At 38.2% G+C, this 18,861-nt stretch overlaps 1 protein-coding gene across 1 annotated transcript; it reads left to right on the forward strand.

The window, feature by feature from the left end:
• The first annotated feature begins 724 nt into the window (after positions 1 to 724).
• Positions 725 to 18,772, forward strand: ENO4 (enolase 4). Its single transcript, XM_058841678.1, is given in 14 exon segments — positions 725 to 862; positions 2,076 to 2,204; positions 3,436 to 3,626; positions 4,486 to 4,616; positions 6,264 to 6,433; positions 6,649 to 6,780; positions 8,159 to 8,224; positions 9,185 to 9,225; positions 11,027 to 11,198; positions 12,417 to 12,542; positions 14,784 to 14,979; positions 15,896 to 15,963; positions 16,496 to 16,613; positions 18,533 to 18,772. Coding segments are annotated over 14 exon segments (1,767 nt in total). The 3' UTR covers positions 18,622 to 18,772.
• The last annotated feature ends 89 nt before the right edge of the window (positions 18,773 to 18,861 follow it).

Consider the following 18,861-nt stretch of genomic DNA (forward strand, 5'->3'; position numbering starts at 1 on the left):
GAGGGTTTAAATCTCTGGAGAGGTACCATAGTATTTCTAAAGGATGTGAAAGGAAAAGAAAATGATTCCTTAGGGATTTTTCTTCATTATCACCTCACCTGGAGAAGTGAGCACACAATGAGCAAAGGTCCACACATTGATTTTAGAGCTGGGGAAGTGTGCAGCTAACAGCTTTTAAGTATCTCCATTTTCAGTTACTTCAACAAAATTACCAGTGAACAGTGTAAGAAAGTGAAAGTTTTTGTATGAAATTGCGGGCTAAAAATGATCATTTAGGTCGCGAAATGTTTCTTTTCATTGAAAGTGGAGGGCTTTCAAACGTAGGAGTTACTGTGGGCGTTTTGCAGCGTCGTCTTCACTAGACATTTCCCAAACCACAGCCTGTCCCTCTTTCAGGACCATAATCTTGCACAGGTTTGTTGCTCGGAGACTTTTAAAACCGAGGAGGGCTTGGTCGGGGCGTCCAGATTTGGAAGGCCATGACCGGGCTCTGAGGGACGCGCGAGCACCGCGCTGCACAGAGGAACCAAACCGGGCCAACCCGACCCCCCTCTGCTCCCAACCCGGGTGTTTTCCGGCGAGACTGAGAGGGGAGAGCCCCGGCAATGTGAGGGCCCCGCAGACCGCCCTGAGGCGCCGCCGTCCCGCCCTGGGGCTGCCGGGGAGCGGAGGAAGAGGCGGGCGCTCCCTGGCTCCGTTGCCCGGCAGCGGCCGCGGGCCCGCGATGGAGGCGGGCGAGCGGCGGGGGCGGCTGCGGCGGGAGGCGGCTGAGTATTACCGAGGGCACCGGGTGCCGGAGCGGATGGAGGAGGCGCTGAACACGCTGTTCCCGCAGTGCCCCGAGGATCTCTACGGGGAGCTGGTAGCGCGGGGCGGGGAAGCAGCAGGGCGGCCCGGAGCGGCCTCTCCTGTCCCCGCGTTCCGTGAGGGGAGGCGCGGAGGGGCCGTGAGGTGCCCGCTGGGCCCCTGCCCCCTCCCAGCCCTTGCCCTCAGCGAGGGGGTGCAGCCAGGAGGTCGGCGGCTCTGTGGTCACAATTCCGTGGTTTGCCCTCTGAGCCGGGCAAGCAGTGCGATGGTTCTGTGTTCGTGGCCCAGTGGCACCTGGGTGCTGCTCCAAGTACATGTCTGCAGCAAGCCGGGCTTCTTGTCCTTTGCTGGTTGCTTTTACACAAAAACAAAGTAGTCCACAGATGTCTTTGTTTACACAAAAACAAAGTAGTCCACAGATGGACTTCTGTTTGTCCCTAACAAAACTGCTGCTCAGCAGTGATGACTCCCGGGCCAGCAGCAACAAGAGACTGGGTGCTGCTTATGAAAGGCAAATGGGCCTCACTGGAAGGGTTAAGAATCAGACTCGTTTTATCTGTTCCCACTTGGCAAAATATTGTTGACTGTAGTCATAATGAAACCTCAATTAGTGGTGATACTGGAATTGCCAATACTGGAATAGTGAGCAGTTCTTGAAAAAGAAATTACATCTAGTATGGTCTTTGATGGGAGAGTGGCTGTGGAATTGAAACATTTCATTCCATTGTACATTTATTCCCATCTCCAAGTGTTTTGCCATCATCAGTGGAAGGGACTGGAACTGCTAACACCTTTCTTTGCTTTGCTTGGTAGTTGGCATGTTCCTCTTTGTAGCCATAAGTGTTTTGTAGTTTTCCCATTTGGTAAGCTGTGGTTTGGTGACTCTCCAATACCAGATTAAATAACGAAACTAGTAGGAAGTATGTAGGAACCTCAGGTAAAAATGTAATTCTTTTTTCTAAACCAGTGTTGGTGTTCATTAACTATGAACAGAGACCCAAATGTATTGAATTATGATAGTTCATCAGGCCCATTAAAGACCATGTTGGAAGAAGGACTCTGCCTACCAGAAGTTGTGGTTTCCACCTTTCTCACACGGCTCAAAGATTTCTGGAATGTATAAATCATAGAATGTTAGAATATGCTAAGTTGGAAGAGACCTGAATAGAAGTGTTCAGTGGTGGATTTGATTGTAAGATATTTCATGGAATAAAAGCCTCATTGCCTGGAAATTGACTTTTAATTGAGTTTTCTCTCTTTCATTTAAGGCTAACTACTTTTGTAAATTTTCAAAAGCTCCAGTAATATGCAAATTAGTTGGAAGAAAAATTCTTGGTGGAGTTGGCCAGCCAACATTAGAAGTGGAACTATACTGTACAGTTAAAAACTATGAGAAGGTATGAGCTGCTGCTTCTTGTTCTATTTATTTTAGTAGAACAATATCTGGGAGAAGTACTGTTCTTTTCACATCCCAAGGAACGTTTTATTTTCCATCTTTATGACAAGATATAAATCCCTGTGACTCAACAGCCAGGAAAAAAAAAGGTGTTGTGAAAAGTTAGACAGTGGCAGCAGCTATGAAAACTTTATTTTCCAGGAATTAGACAGTATTATCCCAGTGAGTGAGATCTGATAGTGTATCTTTGTATATTATTTTTTTTTTCTGTCTTAATGATCATGTAGGTTTTCTTTACACCCCATACTAATGTTATACGTTCATTTCACATTTTTCTTTAATTTTCAGATCTTTGTATTTCTCTTTGTGTGACACTTTCAGAAAAATACAGTACAGGTAAAAAACAGTATAGGTAGAGGCACTTCTTTCACACTGAGCTAATAGGTTGATGTGGGTGACAGTGAAGTCAAACATACCCATTTAGCACCTGCAACGCAGAATTGATGGCTCATCTCTTTCCCAACCTGAAATACTCAAATTACATCTTTGCAGCTCTAGCTATTGTGAAGTAATTATTTCTATTCCCTCAGTAAAACTCTGGTTCAGTTAATTCTTGAATTACATGTAACCTCATAGATATTCACAGGATGTAAAGTTAACACTGTTAGTGCAGGCAACTGTGGGAAATTTGTAAATTATGTCTTCCTTAAGTAAGTTTTCTTAATATCCTTTGTTCTTCACCAGTACAGAAAGATAGATTTGAATTATCTAAGTAAAACAAAACTAACTGATTATGAGGGATGGCATTAAGCTTGAATTCTGATGAATCATGGTACAACAGGCTACCAACAGCTGCAATAAAAGGTGTCCTAATGACTGTATGGTCCTTAAAATAACTCCATTCTATTCTGATAGCATAATATATGTATAAGGCAGATCTGTCAGAGGGGTTTTGCCTATGTAGTTATAATTTTAGGTAAAAAAAACTTGAATAATGTCTGTAATTACCAAAGTATAAGAGCCTAAAAATAAGGTATTGGATGAGAAAAGACAAATGGAGCAAATAAGATTTGGAGATATGTACTTTTAGAGTTGGTAAGGACATACTTCTCATTCTTTCAAATGACATTTCCAAGTTAAAAATGAAATAGTGTTCTAAACCTTTTGCATTGTTTTGGTTTTGGTTTTGGCTTTTTTTGTTCGTTTTTTTTTTTTTGCGATTTTTTTTCCAGAGGATTTGTTCCACTGTGATGGCTACTCATTCTCAAATACCTGAAAATGCTTTACCTGAAACAATTGAAGCTGATGAGAAGGAAAGAAATGACTCTGTTCATACTGCTGTGGAATGGGTCAATGAATCACTGAGCCCAATGTTAAGGCACTTGGATCCTACTGACCAGTGTCAAGCTGATAAGATGCTTGGGTAGGTCTTGCATATTATGAAAATTTTTGCATTTATAATATTCACCATTAATTTATATTTTAATGAAAGACATGTAGAATATTCAGTATTTTCTACTTTAAAAAAATATTTTTAGGATAGAATGTCTGTCTCAGACTCATTTCACTACATTGTTGACTGCTTTTCATAATTATGATATAAAAAGCATGCTGTTTTGTGCTGCAACACTGAACAAAGGCTGTAGCAAACAGACCTAAATGTTTTCCGTGCAGACTAGATTTGGGGAAACCTCGGTAAAGGGAATAAGGACTCAGTTGAAATGTGAGTCTAAATAAGATTTTAATGCATTGTTTACACTACTGTATATATATCTCACATACTCAGTTTGCCTGAATTGGCTTTCTGTGACCCATGGATGAAGATTTCACTTCATGCATGTAATTGAAATTCAGACACCTCTGAGTTTGCAGCCACACAATAACCAGTGTACAACTCACCTACTGTCTTAACCTAGGCCAGCCTGATGGATGTCATGAAGTTATGACAGGTTCTGTTACTACCCATGCAAAGGAAATAAATCCTTCATGCTCAGACTGTCTGCTCAGAGCTGATTTTCAAACCAGAGTGATTTACAAAGCATATACTAAGGTTTGCAATACTTGCTTATGGTCCTTTTTGTTTAATCATTGCTGCAGATGACTACCAAAAAAGAACGATATGATAAATTTATGGACTTCTCCAGCTTCACACAGGGAATCTATGGCAGAAGCTCAAATACAAGCACTTATCTACCTCCTAACATGTTCTTTAGCCTGCATCACATCTGTCTGCTTGTCACATATCTAACAATATTTTGACCCAGTAATTTTTATTCCTTCAGCGAATACTTTGCAAACAAGGTAGAAGAAAAAGAGGAAATTGAAAAGCTAGAAGAAGAAGCAAAAGCGGAAGAAGAAGCAGCAAAAGTCACTCCTACCTCAACACCTAAGCAAAAAAAGGGAGGAAAACCAGGTTTTACTTCATTTAATTTTAGTATTTTCTGCAATACAGATATTGATAAGGGTCCTAAAAGACACCCTGGCTCATGTTCAAAGGGTTTGGTTACTCTCTCCTAACCTTTTTCATCACAGCAGTTTCTGCAGCAAAATGAGGGAGGGGAAAATACAGTTTCCTTATCATTCACATGCATTGGTTGAACAGAGTTTCTGCCTTTGTTTTACAGTTGGTTTAGACAGGAGGTTATTATTCTTTAGAGTGAGGAATAAGAATGGAGGAGGATGCAAATGAAGAATAAAAATGAAAATGATAAGGAAAGAAAAGCAGATCACAGAACTGAGTGGTAAAAAGGAAATAGAATTAAGATAGAAGCTGAAAACAATTGAAAGAAGAAGGGAAGTTTCCTTCTAACTCTGAGAAAAGGAGGAAACACAGAGAAAAGCAAAAGAGAAAGAATGAAGAGGGTGAGATAGGAGTGAAGGGTAGTATAGAGTAGAAGGAAGTAAGCAAACATCCTACTAGAGAAAAAAGGAAAAAATGGTGTGAGACTAGAAAAACAAGGTAAGAATACATGGCCAAAACCAAACAACCCAAAGGGAAAAAACACCATATGTTATCTCCATCTATACATTAAATTTGGACAAAAAAGGGTTGTTGTCACTTGTTGGAAGGGCAGAAAATTTTGGCATTTATTTATTATTTCTTGTCAGTTTAGGTGCAACTATCATACACTGTCAGTTAAAAACCCCTCACTCCATATGTTGGAAGTGTGCACAGTAAATTCACCTTTGACCTGAAATTTAACTTCTGCAGTCATTAGATCCATCTAGATATCATCATGGTGTATTTGATATTTAAGTCAAGCTTCTGCCGATACATCTATTATGTATTTTCACTAATTGTGACATTGACTGTAATATTATTGTTAGACTCAGTGCCTGACTATTTGGAACCAATATCAAACAGTCCCCAATGCAGTGGTTCTTAGGAATCAGATCACTTATTGCAGCTTCAGCAGGTGCTCCCTGTAAGTGTTCATGTAAGCACTATAGACAATAAATATGGTAGTGGAAGCTGCTTGGTTTAAAGCATTTTGGACAAAGTTAGTGTATCTGAAAGAGAAATATATTCTTATGGAAATTTAATGTGTAATATTTAAAAGACCTTTTTTTCTCTTCGGGAATTCCAATTGTAGTAGGCCTGAATTTTTTTTCACATTCATTATTAGAAGAAATCAAGTATTTGTATTCCCAATCAGGTTATAATGTAATCTTCCATTTTTTTATGCAAAATCTGAACATTTAAGGAGCACAATAAAGAAGACTGAAAACATGCTTTCAGAAGCAACCTGAGAAATTATATAATGTTACTGGATTCATACACAGATAAATAAAAATACATATGTCAGTGGTTGAAAGATCTCCAAAAGAAACAGACTTGAAATGCATTTGAAACCAGAGTGAGGACAGATACTCTGCTTACTTGTGAGGTCATTCCAAATAAAACAGCTGACAAAATTAAGTTTTTACAAAATAAATTATTGTTTTTTAGTACTTTGAGTGCACACTGAAACGACAATACTTTATTTACTGACATAACTCTGATCCACAAGCATATACTTAGAACTAAAAGAATATTTAAGTACTGCTGTCTGTGTTGTAGGAAAGGCGATGTCAGTGGAAGCGCAATCCATCCCACCTGCAGAACCTGCAGAGTCAGTGCTGCGTGGCAGCTTGGCCATTGGGGCAACATCACTTGCCATAGCAAAGGCTGGGGCCATCATTTGCCATGTCCCATTGTACTTATACACTGCACTGCTGAAACACAATCAGGTACGTGTGGCTTTTGTAATTTCATTTATTCTGTCCCAGTTATTGTAACTATTGCAGCCAGTTGTGTCAGTGTTATTAAATTTGCCTCGTAGAATACACCCTTAACACCATTGCCTGTGTATTTGCAGTTTTTGAAACCTGTACCTTAACTAAAATATATAAGAAATCATTCTGATTTTTACATTTTTATTTTCACCTGACACTCCCAATTACAGGAATCACCTAAAGAAATTACTCTACCACTCCCAATGGTTACTCTGTTGAACTGTGAAAAAAATTCACCTTCAAAACTGAAATTAGTCAAAGAAATTATGCTTATACCACCAGTTGAGTTATCACTCAAACAGGTACTGTTTCCTTTTTTTATAAATGTATTCTATAGACATCATACTAACTACATTAGTTCATAAATATATAGGTCTTTTCAATATAATACTTACAAACTATACTTTTCATTTTTTGTTAACTTACAAGGCCAAAGTTTTAACAGATGTTAGTGCAGAATTCTAACACTAATGACATTATATAAAAGAAGAACCATGAAGATTTAAGTTAAAAACGGATGCTTGTATGGAGGAAAAAATCAGTGCATTGAAGATGTTGAGGAGCTGTGCTACACAAGAATAGATTTTGCATGAAGAGATTATAAATATTGCCAATTGTTTGATACAGCATACAAAACCACAAAATCCATAACAATTTCACAGGAAAGCATAAAATATTTGGGAATTGCTTTAAAATGAAACTGTGACACTAGAAGGGAATACAAAGAGCAAGAAGGATGGGTGAGACAGATGGGATCAGCCCTCTCTCTTTTTGTTTAGTCATGTGTTGCATTAAAGAATGTATCTGCACAAGATGCCTCCGTTAGGGCTGTGATTTCTGCTTTGTGTGCTGGTGACCTGAACAAATAGCTGAGCTTGATTCTCTTTCTTTTTGCTTTTCCTTTAACTTTTCTGGATCGTCCCCCCGAGCTGTTAACAAGGTCACTAATTCTGCCCCATTCAAAGCCAGGATGCCTCCCAGTGCCCATGGGAGAGGAGGAAGGTGTTTGCTGCAGTGCAGAACACCAAGCTGTTTGTCCTGTGTTGTTGCCAGCTGTGACTGACTTCTGCCCCCTTCAGTATTCCTTTACTGGCACAGTTTGAGAAAATCTGAAATGTCCTTGACAAAGTTTGCACTCAATATTTACTAGCTCAGCTGAAAAGGATAAAGAGCCTTGCATTAAAAGCAATGAATTCATTTAATTGGAGTGTTCCCCAATGTTTAAAATCAAGACAGTGATTTTTTATTTTTTCTTCGTGTTTCTTGGAAGTATTCTGAAGGTGAATGCACTCAGTCTTGTCAGAGTTCAGGAAGTCTTAGGCAGACTCACAATTGGGAGCAGGGATTATCACCTTCCTCTTTTCAGATATAAATGCAGACCCAGATATTTTTTACTTCTTAGATTTCTGAAGGGCTGCTTTTGAGGAGGAGACTGCTTTCCTTACATCCCATGATAAAATATTCCTGCTTATTCCACTGCTGCTACCCCTTTACCGTTGGACCCTTGACTGCATTTTGTGCATGGAGAGATTGTGTTAAGGAGTCCATAATGGTTTGGGCTTTTTTGATGGCTTTATGTTCATATTTGCATTTAGAATAAATGTTGTCTCTCTTATGATTTAAGCTGCTGAAATGAATTAATATAACTTTCTTGTGAAGATCACTGTTGTTTAATTTCAGGGCATAGAAAGAGTTCTGGATATTCAGAAAGAAATGACAAGACTGTTGGAGTCTCGGGGCAAAATGGTACAATAAAAAATGTGTTCTTACAGTGAGATTTACTTCATTTGATCTCTTTACTACCATTGTCCTTTTAAACATCCCCATGGAACACTTAGCCTGTTACAGGCTCATGACACAGAATAGAGGATGTGTTTCTCTGACAGATGAATAAAACATTGGCCATTTGGTGATACTAAATTCGAAAATTTAGAACAAAACATTGTTCTAAGCATAAGGCTTTCTATTTACCTGAAGAAATATACTGGGATTGAATGGTATCAGAGGGCATATACAATATATATTCTGACCTTGCTACACCTCTCACACACAACATATTTTATTCCAGGTTCTATTACTATAGCAGTAAATCAGTCTCAGTGTGTGCATGTGCTTTTTGGAAAGCAATGTATTTCTCTGAGTCTAGATTCTCATTTCTGAGATTCCCTGTATTTTTGATGGGCTGGGTGAGAATGTCTTGAGAAACAAATGATGGTTGGACAGATATCCACAAAGAAATAAACATTTTAAATGAGTAACCACCACAAAATAAAACTATTAAACTATTAAGTAAAGCTATTTCCTTACTATAATATTTATAATCTCTTTTGACCAAAATTCAGTCATCTTTTCTTTTTTTCTTTTTTCTTTTTTCTTTTTTCTTTTTTCTTTTTTCTTTTTTCTTTTTTCTTTTTTCTTTTTTCTCTTCTCTTCTCTTCTCTTCTCTTCTCTTCTCTTCTCTTCTCTTCTCTTCTCTTCTCTTCTCTTCTCTTCTCTTCTCTTCTCTTCTCTTCTCTTCTCTTCTCTTCTCTTCTCTTCTCTTCCCTTTTCTTTTTTCTTTTTCTTTTCTTTTTCTTTTCTTCTCTCTTTTTTCTTTTTCTTTCTTTTCTTTTCTTTTTGTTTTTTTTTCTTTTCTGTCATCTGTATATTTTTCCATGAAGTTGATTTCTGTCTTCTTTCACTCCAACAGTCTGGTTCACAAGCAAGCAGTAAGAAAGGAAAAGCGCCAAAAGCTCCGGTAAGAAAAGAGATTTTAACTCTAAGCCTTCAACAAGGTATTAACAGCAGCAGGGAATTTAAAATGTTCTTAAGAAAGGAAGCATTAATCTACATTACCATTTTGGAAAGGTCAAGGCAAGACTTAAATATTCCAAATGCTAATATTTTACATAATAATTTAGATTCTTCTGACTACACCTTTCCTTCCTGAGGGGCAGTAGAGGAAATAGGGGGAAATTTCTGGGATCTGGTAATTTTTCTCATCTATCTATTGGTAATTTATCCAAATGAGCATTTTGCAGGCCTGTAGCACCAGCAGAGAACTTTTGATCATGTAGACCATAAAACTGTTGCCTGTAGGACTTGTGGATTGTGCTTTTTCCTAACCCTGGAAGCAAAACTCCCCTCTTTATCCTGCTGTATTCAGTGCTCAGGTCCAGTCTGAGGTTATAGATAATGGCAGATACAAACCAGTAGCTAAAGGGCAGCATTCACAATATTGCACAGGACATTATTTAATATGGCTCAAATGATCTTTTTTATCCCTTCAAAACTGGTAGTTTGTTGATGAGTTTTCCAAACAGTGGGATGGAAATGCCATGCAGGTTTTGCTCTTCATTCTGAGATGATTTAAATATCACGTGAGAATCGTTACTGTTGTTAAATATAAAAAAGAAAGGATGAACAAAAGCTTTCCTATTTTATTGTTGCTTAAACAACAAAAAACTCATCATCATTAAGATGCTGGCCAATCTTTTTCTGGTGGGTAGTTTCCATTAGTACCACAATATGTACTGAAGTCATAAGGTAGAATATTTCTATAAGATACACACAAGGAAACAATGCATTAGATTCTCTGAAAGAAAAATTCCATTTATTTCAGTAGGAGAAAACTGAAGGAGACAGTAGTGAAATGGAATTTAGAACTGATAAAAGCACTGTGTTAGTTTGAACATTTTTGTGAAGGAAAAAAAGGAGAAATGACAAAGTAGTCAGTGAAGAAGAACTTCACTATTTAAGGAAGTAAAACTAGACAGAGAAAAATGTTTTTGTACAGATAAACAATGCTTTTAATAGAATGTAACAAGTCACAGCATATGGACATCTTGAAAACTCCATGAAACTGCACATTTAACCTCTATCTGAAGGAAGACTGCAGCATATTTGGCTGTCTATTGCTGCATCTTTATAATCCAAAATTCCCAGACTTTACAGTTAAAAATTAGTATTTGGAAAACCTACAGAAAGACTGACAACAGAAGGAAATACGTGAAATATTTGCTCAATACAACTCTGCTTGTGGCTGATGTCCAGCAATACTGTCCCTGAGGCAGACAACTGTGTGCAGCTGGGCTGGAGGCATTTCCCCTCTGTGAAATTTGTTCCTTCTAGAAGTCTTGGGAGATCCTTGAGGTTTCTTGAACACTCCCCAGAGTCAATATCAATGTTGTAGTTGAGGATTAATGAGTAAAAGCTATTTAAAAGTGGAAGATATGTCTTTGTGACAAAGGGTTGGTCCATAGATATCACCAGAGCATTTATGGCAACCCAGTGGTTGTTTAGGGTGCCTTTAAAAAAATTTTTAAACCAGTGCTAGCCATACAAGACTGAGCTCTGCATGACTAGACATATTTCCAAGGACTGTTGCTCTCTACTCATTAGCACTTGATAATCCCTCTTTCCTAGAGAATTGTCCTGAAAGTTGCCAAGGAGATTTCTGAGAACAAATTCATAATTTGATGACTAATGCAGATTGAAATGACAATGAAAAAAAAAAAAATACATAAAATATATATGTGTGTAAATAAAGTGATTATTTTTGTTTTGCTTTCAGCCACCAGCCTCAAAAAGAATATCACACTTAGGCTGCCTGACTGCAGGATATGATAATCTAGAACAACTGCTACTCCTAATGCAAAGAGCTTGCAACAATATCGGTCTGGAGCTAGGAACAGATGTATACTTAGCAATAAATTGTGCTGCTCATGAATTAATGGATTATGTAAGTTATTTTTCAGTTTTGATTTTTTGGGGTTTTAAAATAAATGTACCTGTTTGTTAACATTATTTATTATTATGTTGCAAACTCACCTACAAGATCCTAACTCCATTTTTTTAAGGTAGCAATCAAGCAAACAGAAAGAATTATCTCTGCATTTATAAATTCTGGCTGATTCTGCTTTTTTTTCCATTATATTGGCAACATCTCTTGTTTTCTTCAAACTATCCTAACATTTGCATGTATTTTTGCTATGGTATGTTTATATACACATTAGTGCCCATTTCGTGCATCAACATTAATTTTTTCATTTCAGTTTTTTAATGTTTTTATTTGACAAAATCTACTTATCTCATGACAAAGTCTTACAGTTCTTGCCCCTTATTCCAAGATCAATCAGGTTTTTCTCTAAGCAGAAAAAGAAACTTCCAACTCCATTCAGTACCTCCTGAGCTTTTGTGTGTTTGGGTGTTCTGTAGCGCTAAAGCTTCCATTACCAATATCTTTTGTAAAAGCGGTTTCTCTCCTGGCTGTGATATCTGTGTCCTGTACCAGAATGTGCAAAAAAAACATTGAATTACCAGTAATTCTGTAACTTTCTGTTATTGAACTGTTAAAGCCAATAAAGCAGTGGATATCCTGGCACAGTTTCACAGTATGTCCTTAAATTCCTCCCAGGCTGCAGTTTGTGCTTCCCAGAATGATGAGACTGGTTTTAAATGAGTGTATTTTTATTTTTATTTTTATTTTAAAGGGGAAAGAGGCAGGGAAAGGCAGTATCTTGGTTTTGAGCACTGAGGGTGCACTCCTTGCACCAGCAATATTTTCTTTATGAAAATGAGGGGAAAAAATCACCTTTTTTTGGAAGAGAAAAATTATTTTTTTCACACGAGATTAAATAAAAATGTCAAATATTGCTAACTTTATGCTCCAATTGTGTCAAACTGGCAGCATTGCCCAGAAAATGCTGAAATAGATCTCTCTTCCTTTGGCAGTGGCATTGTTCAGAGACTTTGGCATGAGCCCACTGGAACCCACTTTGTCCTTTTAGGCAGAGTTTTCTGTAACAATGTGCTGACAACTCAGACACAGAGCGAAGCTGATGAGTGAATGTCTCCTGATTGAAGCACACACAGCCCACTGCCTTAACAAACATATGTACACTCTGCTTTTCTGGGTCCTACTTTCCTTATCACTTATGCTTTTTACTTTACTTTCTAGGATAAAGGAAAGTATGAAATACTTGCTGGAACATTCAAAAGTCCTGATGAAATGGCTGCCATGTATGTGGACATTATTAATAATTTTCCTTTTATTATTGCATTGATAGATCCCTTAAGAAAAGAGGTAAGATACCACAGTACAGTCCTTTAAAAACTGATGGTACTGTTCAGTGGTGTATCACTGACCTTTTCTCATTTTTACAAAACATGTAAAATACAAAGCTTCTGATTTTCAAATTTTTAAGCACAAAAACAGCACTAGAAAACGCATCTAATGATTTCTTTGAATATATTTTGAATATATTTTATTGGCAATATCCAAATTTTTCATTACTTTTGACATAATTTCTGATGGAAAATCCTGGCATGAACAGAATACAGTCAGTGCACATACCTTAAAGGATTACAAGAATTTGCATTTTTATCTGATTCTACTTGCTAAAGCACTGTTATTTTGATTATTTTCCTTTTTATGTACACTATTCAAACTATAAGGTGAAATTGTAAAATTCAAGTATATTACAAAAATTGATGTGTAATGCAATATTATATTATATTAAGCCAGAGAAGCAAAAATGTGAACATTGTCTATTCAGCCAAAAAATCACCAGAATATATTGTTGCTGCAGTTCTTTGTGATGGATATTTATAACCAAAATCCTGTCACTGGCAGCATTGCTCGGCAGAATTTTTCAAGTGGGAGTAAGACACCCTGTATTTACCTCTGTGATCAAAGTTAGAGGAGTTAATTAGTGTGGCCAATCAACTATAACAATAAAGCACAATAATATTAAGCATGTTATCAAGCTATGGATGGATAAAAGAGATTGCATAACCTTAAATATTCACATTTATAAATAAGGTTAAATTTCCATGTGTTAAAAAAAAGAATAAACTTAATTACTGCAGAGCCTACAATTGTAGGCCGAGTTCTGCAGTTGCACAACTTAATAAAAATTTGCTCTTGGTGTCAAGTTTCACTTTATCTTCTTAAAAATAAATACAGGGTGATCACTTTCATGAACAAAACACAAAGACTGTGATTGAAGGGAGAGGCACAGTGATGTTGGCTCTGTGATTCTGCCCAGTGCCTGAATCAATAATTCTAAAATTGATAAACTGCAAAATCCATATGATTTTGTCTTTCACTGAGACTTTAAAAGTTCATTTTTTTGAATAACTGTGTTTAGTATTACCCTACTCTGGTTAGCCTTGCCTCCCTGTGTTGTTTCAGTCTGACTCTCTGAATTACCACGTTCCAAAACACCAGGTTATTCCCCACTCTTGCCAGGGCTGCAAACTTCCTTGAGAATTCCTATGAAGGAAAATATTTTCAAGATGAGAATCAGCAGGAGAATTACAGCAGACAGTGAAGTGCAGTTGGGAACAGAGTACAGAGTTAAGGGAAATGCCTCTCCTCCTCCCAGATCTCCAAGGTTTAGCTATGCCACATCTTTGCCCCTGATAATTAGATCCTTGAGGATTAGTTCTGGTACCAATTCAATAATTCATTGCCAGACACCAGACCACTTTGGTGCTTAAATTTAAACATTTGTTCGGGTGTCAGAAACTTCATTTTCTCTTATGCATGGGCTTGAAATGCATACAGGAATGGCCCCTGATTTTGATTGCAAGTAGGTAAGTACAAAAAAACCTGATCCACAGACCAAAAATAACCACTGGCAGAATTATAAAGTAGAGATGATTTTAATGTGAGAACTTTGCATTCTCTGGACACAAAGCAAGCAAATTAATTCGTAAATTTCTTCTTTCAAATTCTTTACATATCCTTGTCCTTTATTTAGCCTGGACCATGTACCATGTGGACAATGCATTAAAATAAAGAAACAAAGGCCCTGAAAAATGGAGCTTTGCTAGAAAAGAGAGCATTGTATTCTGCTGTTCCCTATGGGTCCTGCCATTGAGTCTATGTCTCCTGTTCAGTATTTTATGTTCAAACAGCTATGACACTTGAAATATTAACACAAAAATGAGTCATTTGAATAAAACAATAAAAAATTATGTTCCATCAAAATGAAATAAATTTCAGGAGGGAAATGAAATAGCAGACCCCTACACTTCATTTAATTTAAATATTTTAACTATATTTTTTGCAAATAGTGTTGATTAATTTCAGATTAAAATTTATGTTTTCTAACAAAACCTTAAAACCCAAGGAAAATCCAAATGGTATGTTTTTCTTAGGCAGACAGATTTAAAATACAGTATAAATTGTAATATGTTGATATGAAGGGCATATTTAGGATTAAACCCAAATTATTATTTAATTTTTGCCTCCTTAATTAGAGTTTTCATTCAGTTTAGTTTTTTAAACACCAGTTGTTTGCTCAATTTGTTTATGCAGGACAGAGACCAGTGGAGTAGCATCTGTTGTGCCCTTGGCTCCAAATGCTACCTGATTGCTGAAGATGCTGCCACGCAAATTTCCAAACTCAAAACCGACCAAAACGTAAACATAGCAATGTGCAGTGGTGTTGTCCTAAAATACATCAACCAAACCAAGGTGTCAGACCTCATAGAACTTACTGGAATTCTGGATGGTGAGTAGGGAGAGGAGAGGCTGAAACCAAACCCTACGAGCCACACCTGTAAATATTATATGTTTTTATTTAATTATTGACATTGCTAATTTAGAAAGCACTTGTCAGAAGAAACTGAAATTCAAGTTTTGATTCACAAATCCCTGTCAAGGGGCTTAAAACAGCAGTCAAGGCTTCAACTATTGTCAGCTAATACACCGTGAATGTTTTGAATGTGGGTGCCCTTTGACACTGCAGCTAAGTGTCATGCAGTTAGATATCAGAAATAAAGAGAATAAAAGAGATGTGATCAATTCATCTCAATTTTGAATAATTTTAGCATTAATAATTTAAAAATGCAGACGTGTACAAACTTGAAAATTGCATTAAGATAGATTATTGACTACGTATTATTGTGCCTTTGTGGTATTAAGAACCTGTGCAGCTTCATATGTAAGACTTCTCTTTTTATCAGGTTTTCTTTATTCATTTATATACCCAAGGAATAGATGGACAAATTTAATATAGCTTAGTATTTTTCTTGTTCCTTAAAACCCCCCAGAATTGCTTTATCAAAGCGAGTAAATAGCAACTAAAAGGTTTCAGTCAGGATGGTAAATTTTTTTTCAAAGAGAAGAAAAATCATTACTATAGTGAAGAACACATTTAAAATAAATAGCAAAGCCTGATCAGACAGATCAGCGAGAGACAGAGAGCAGGACAGGGTGTTCGATGTTTCCTTATCCATCTGAAAATAAAACAGAATGCTACTGTAGCAAACTAACACAGTTTACATTTTTATCGGGTGGGGTTTACTCTTCTTTGTATTTAAGCTTGGATAGCCCAAGGATAAAAAAAGAATGAGAAGTCCAAACAATTTCAGTGTCAAATATATAAAATATACTCTAATGAAGGTGTTCCCTCCCGTTATATATAGGTCAAAGACATATTACCATATTAGGAAGTCCAGATGGAGAATCTTCAGATGAGAGCCTCGTGGATCTGGTAAGTACCGAAAGCTGTTCAATTGCAGAATTGCAAAAATACTGCTTTCAACATGTAGTATTTTATAAGGAGAAAGCCTTTTTGTGCTTGAGAAAGAAACATTTTACAAAATAGGCTTTTTCTAGAGGGTTGTTTTTTTTTTTTTCCCCACAGAGCATGGTTATTCTTTTGAGTTTAAAGAGAGCACACAGGAAATTTGCCAAAGCAGGGAGTATATTCAAAAGTGTGTATGATCCATTTGCTTGCATTAGTTTATAAAACCTGAGTTACTTAAAACATTCCTGCGTAGTAACAACATTTTAAGCAAATATTCTTAACACTACAATATTTAACCTTTTGCAAATAAAATTTCATTTCATATGCCAGCGAAAATTACTGTTTGCATCTGGCAAATCTTTCACTGAGAGGTTTTATTTCCCCGTTTTTCTGTGCGGAGAGATGAGGATGTTAAATTAGACTTAGGATACCGTGTTTAATTATTGGAAATGACTTCACTTGCCCAAGTGAGGAGTTTTACCCTCTCTCTTTGCAGGCTGTGGGCCTGGGTGCCAGGTTCCTCAAGTTGGGAGGTCTCTCCCGCGGAGAAAGGGTGGCCAAATACAACCGGCTGCTGGCTATAGAGGAGGAACTGGCCGCGAATGGAGCGCTGCGTACGAGCTTCTTTCTTACTTTGTTTTCAGCCTGCCATGAATACGGGGACAAAGATTGGAGGGAGAATGATTGAAACTGCACCCCAGGAGGGAAGCGGAATCAAAAGCCTGTAAATAAGGGCTGACAAAAAAAACCTAGGATAGCACTTGCCACAATGTATATTGTTGTCCTAATGGATTATCTGTTTACTGAATGTTAAAATAGACCCCTTCTTGAGGAGTAGCCTACATTAAGCTTTTTTTCCCCCCAGAATTAATTGGTTGGAGTCTTGAAGCCCACGGTGAAAAAGGAACAAAACAAAAAACCATGCATATAATGTGTCGAAAAGCTGCCAAAATGGAATTTTAGGCCAAATACCCCACCTCCCTCGAGGCCCGAAACATATATTGCTAACAAAACTTCATTTCACAACCCTCTTTTGTATGTTACATTTACAGCAAAAATGTGTTTGGAAAGCTACAATTCCGTGGACAAGCCTTAAACAAAACCCAAGAAAACCCCAAGTTGACGATGCACATTCAGCCTTAGCCACTTGTATGCATCTGCCTGCCTGTTTCAGGATCTGCAGCTTGTTTTTACACTGTACCAAGGCTGTACTGTTAAATGCTTAACTGTTCATTAGAGCCACTTCTCACTTATCAGGTATCAATCAAGCCAGAATAAAGACATGCAGTCTGAAGGGGAGGGAGAGAGACAAGGAGAGGAAGAAAGGAAGGAAAGGGTTTGCAGGAATTGTATTATGCCTAAGAAAAGGAAACACGAAGCAGAATTAAGTCATTTTACCCTCTTGTTTGTAATAATTTCCAATGTTCTACACACAGAGTAGCAGCACTCGACATGCACACTATAGAACAAAGTTTTTAGTTGATTTTTTTTTTATTGAAAAGATTTTAAACTTTTTGAAATCTCCCCCTTGTTCATAAATAATCATTGTAAAACACAGAAACAGAATTTTTTTTTGCTAATAGTTTCACAGAATGCATTTTTCAAAAATAAGGCAGATATTTATAGAACTATGAATTTTAACTGCCTCAGCATTATTAATATATTCCCTCCTCAAATAGTATAGTCTAAACAAAGGCTCTCCAGTCTGACAAATATTTAGACCTATATCTGATGAAATGAAACAGCAACAATCCCCGGCACCGTTAATCATTTGGCAGAAACAGGACCCAGAACCTAAATCGACAGCAGGGCAGGAGTGAGAGCAGGTCTGAGCTGCATACCAAGCTCTTCATTTGGCCGGGCTGGAGCTGGGAATACCCAGGAGAGCCGGGAGTGCCACTCTGCACTGGCTGCTGCCTGCGAGGTGACACGGGGCCATCGGGAGTGTCCCGGAGCCATCGGGAGTGCCCCGGGGCCATCGGGAGTGCCCCGGGCTCAGGAGCGAGGAGCCGGCTCTGCATTGCCCGGCCCCTGTGCCGTGGCTGGTTCCGAGCAGCCCCGCTGGCCACGCTGGGCCAGCACAGCTGGGGCACAGCAGCCGCCCGCAGCTGGCACCAACACCGCGCTCAGACCCAGCTGGGGCGGGCACCGCGTGTGGGGCACAACAGGGAGCTGCTGCTGGGGACCGGGGAGCTGGGAAAAACCACGGAGAGCTGCTGGTGATGGGATCAGCACCGGGACAGGGGCTCTCATGAGGCTGGTGGGAACTCCGGCAACAGCACCAGTGCAGGGGGAAAAGAATCAGATCAGTGAAGAAAAGGAGTGCAATAAATATCCCAGCGCAGGCTGCTGTGCACCATGTCCCGATCCTGTAATCAAAGTGTTCCTTTCTAACGAAGGAGGGGACTTTTAAAGGTGTTTCAATTCTTGTAAGCATCACGTGGCATTTCCAAAACATGTGTGCACCACTGGACGTTACAACAAACCCCATTACAGCAAACATGAGCTGTTTTCTTTTCCTTTTCTATTTCAGGTGAAGCAAAACTTGAATTCGTTGATTTTGCTGAAGAATCACAGCCAGAACAACTTCCCAATGTGCTTCCTGCCCCAGAGCAGGGTTAGTTGCCTCCACAGCTCCCAGCCAGCCTTGCAGATTCACAGCCTGCCTGCTCAGCTCCCAGAGAACAGCACACTAACCTAGGCTGTCAACATTAACTTTGGGATAAATTTCTAAGAAAAGGCATTTTACTACGAAACTCATATATCAACTATTCCTAAATCCATTTATTTTCAAGCAGTTCAGCCAAATATCTTTAAGAGATTTCAAATACTGGCTTCTCTTTTCCCAGGGACCATTGCCTT

This window comes from Poecile atricapillus, chromosome 6, assembly GCF_030490865.1.
Source record: "Poecile atricapillus isolate bPoeAtr1 chromosome 6, bPoeAtr1.hap1, whole genome shotgun sequence".
NCBI classification, from domain to species: domain Eukaryota; kingdom Metazoa; phylum Chordata; class Aves; order Passeriformes; family Paridae; genus Poecile; species Poecile atricapillus.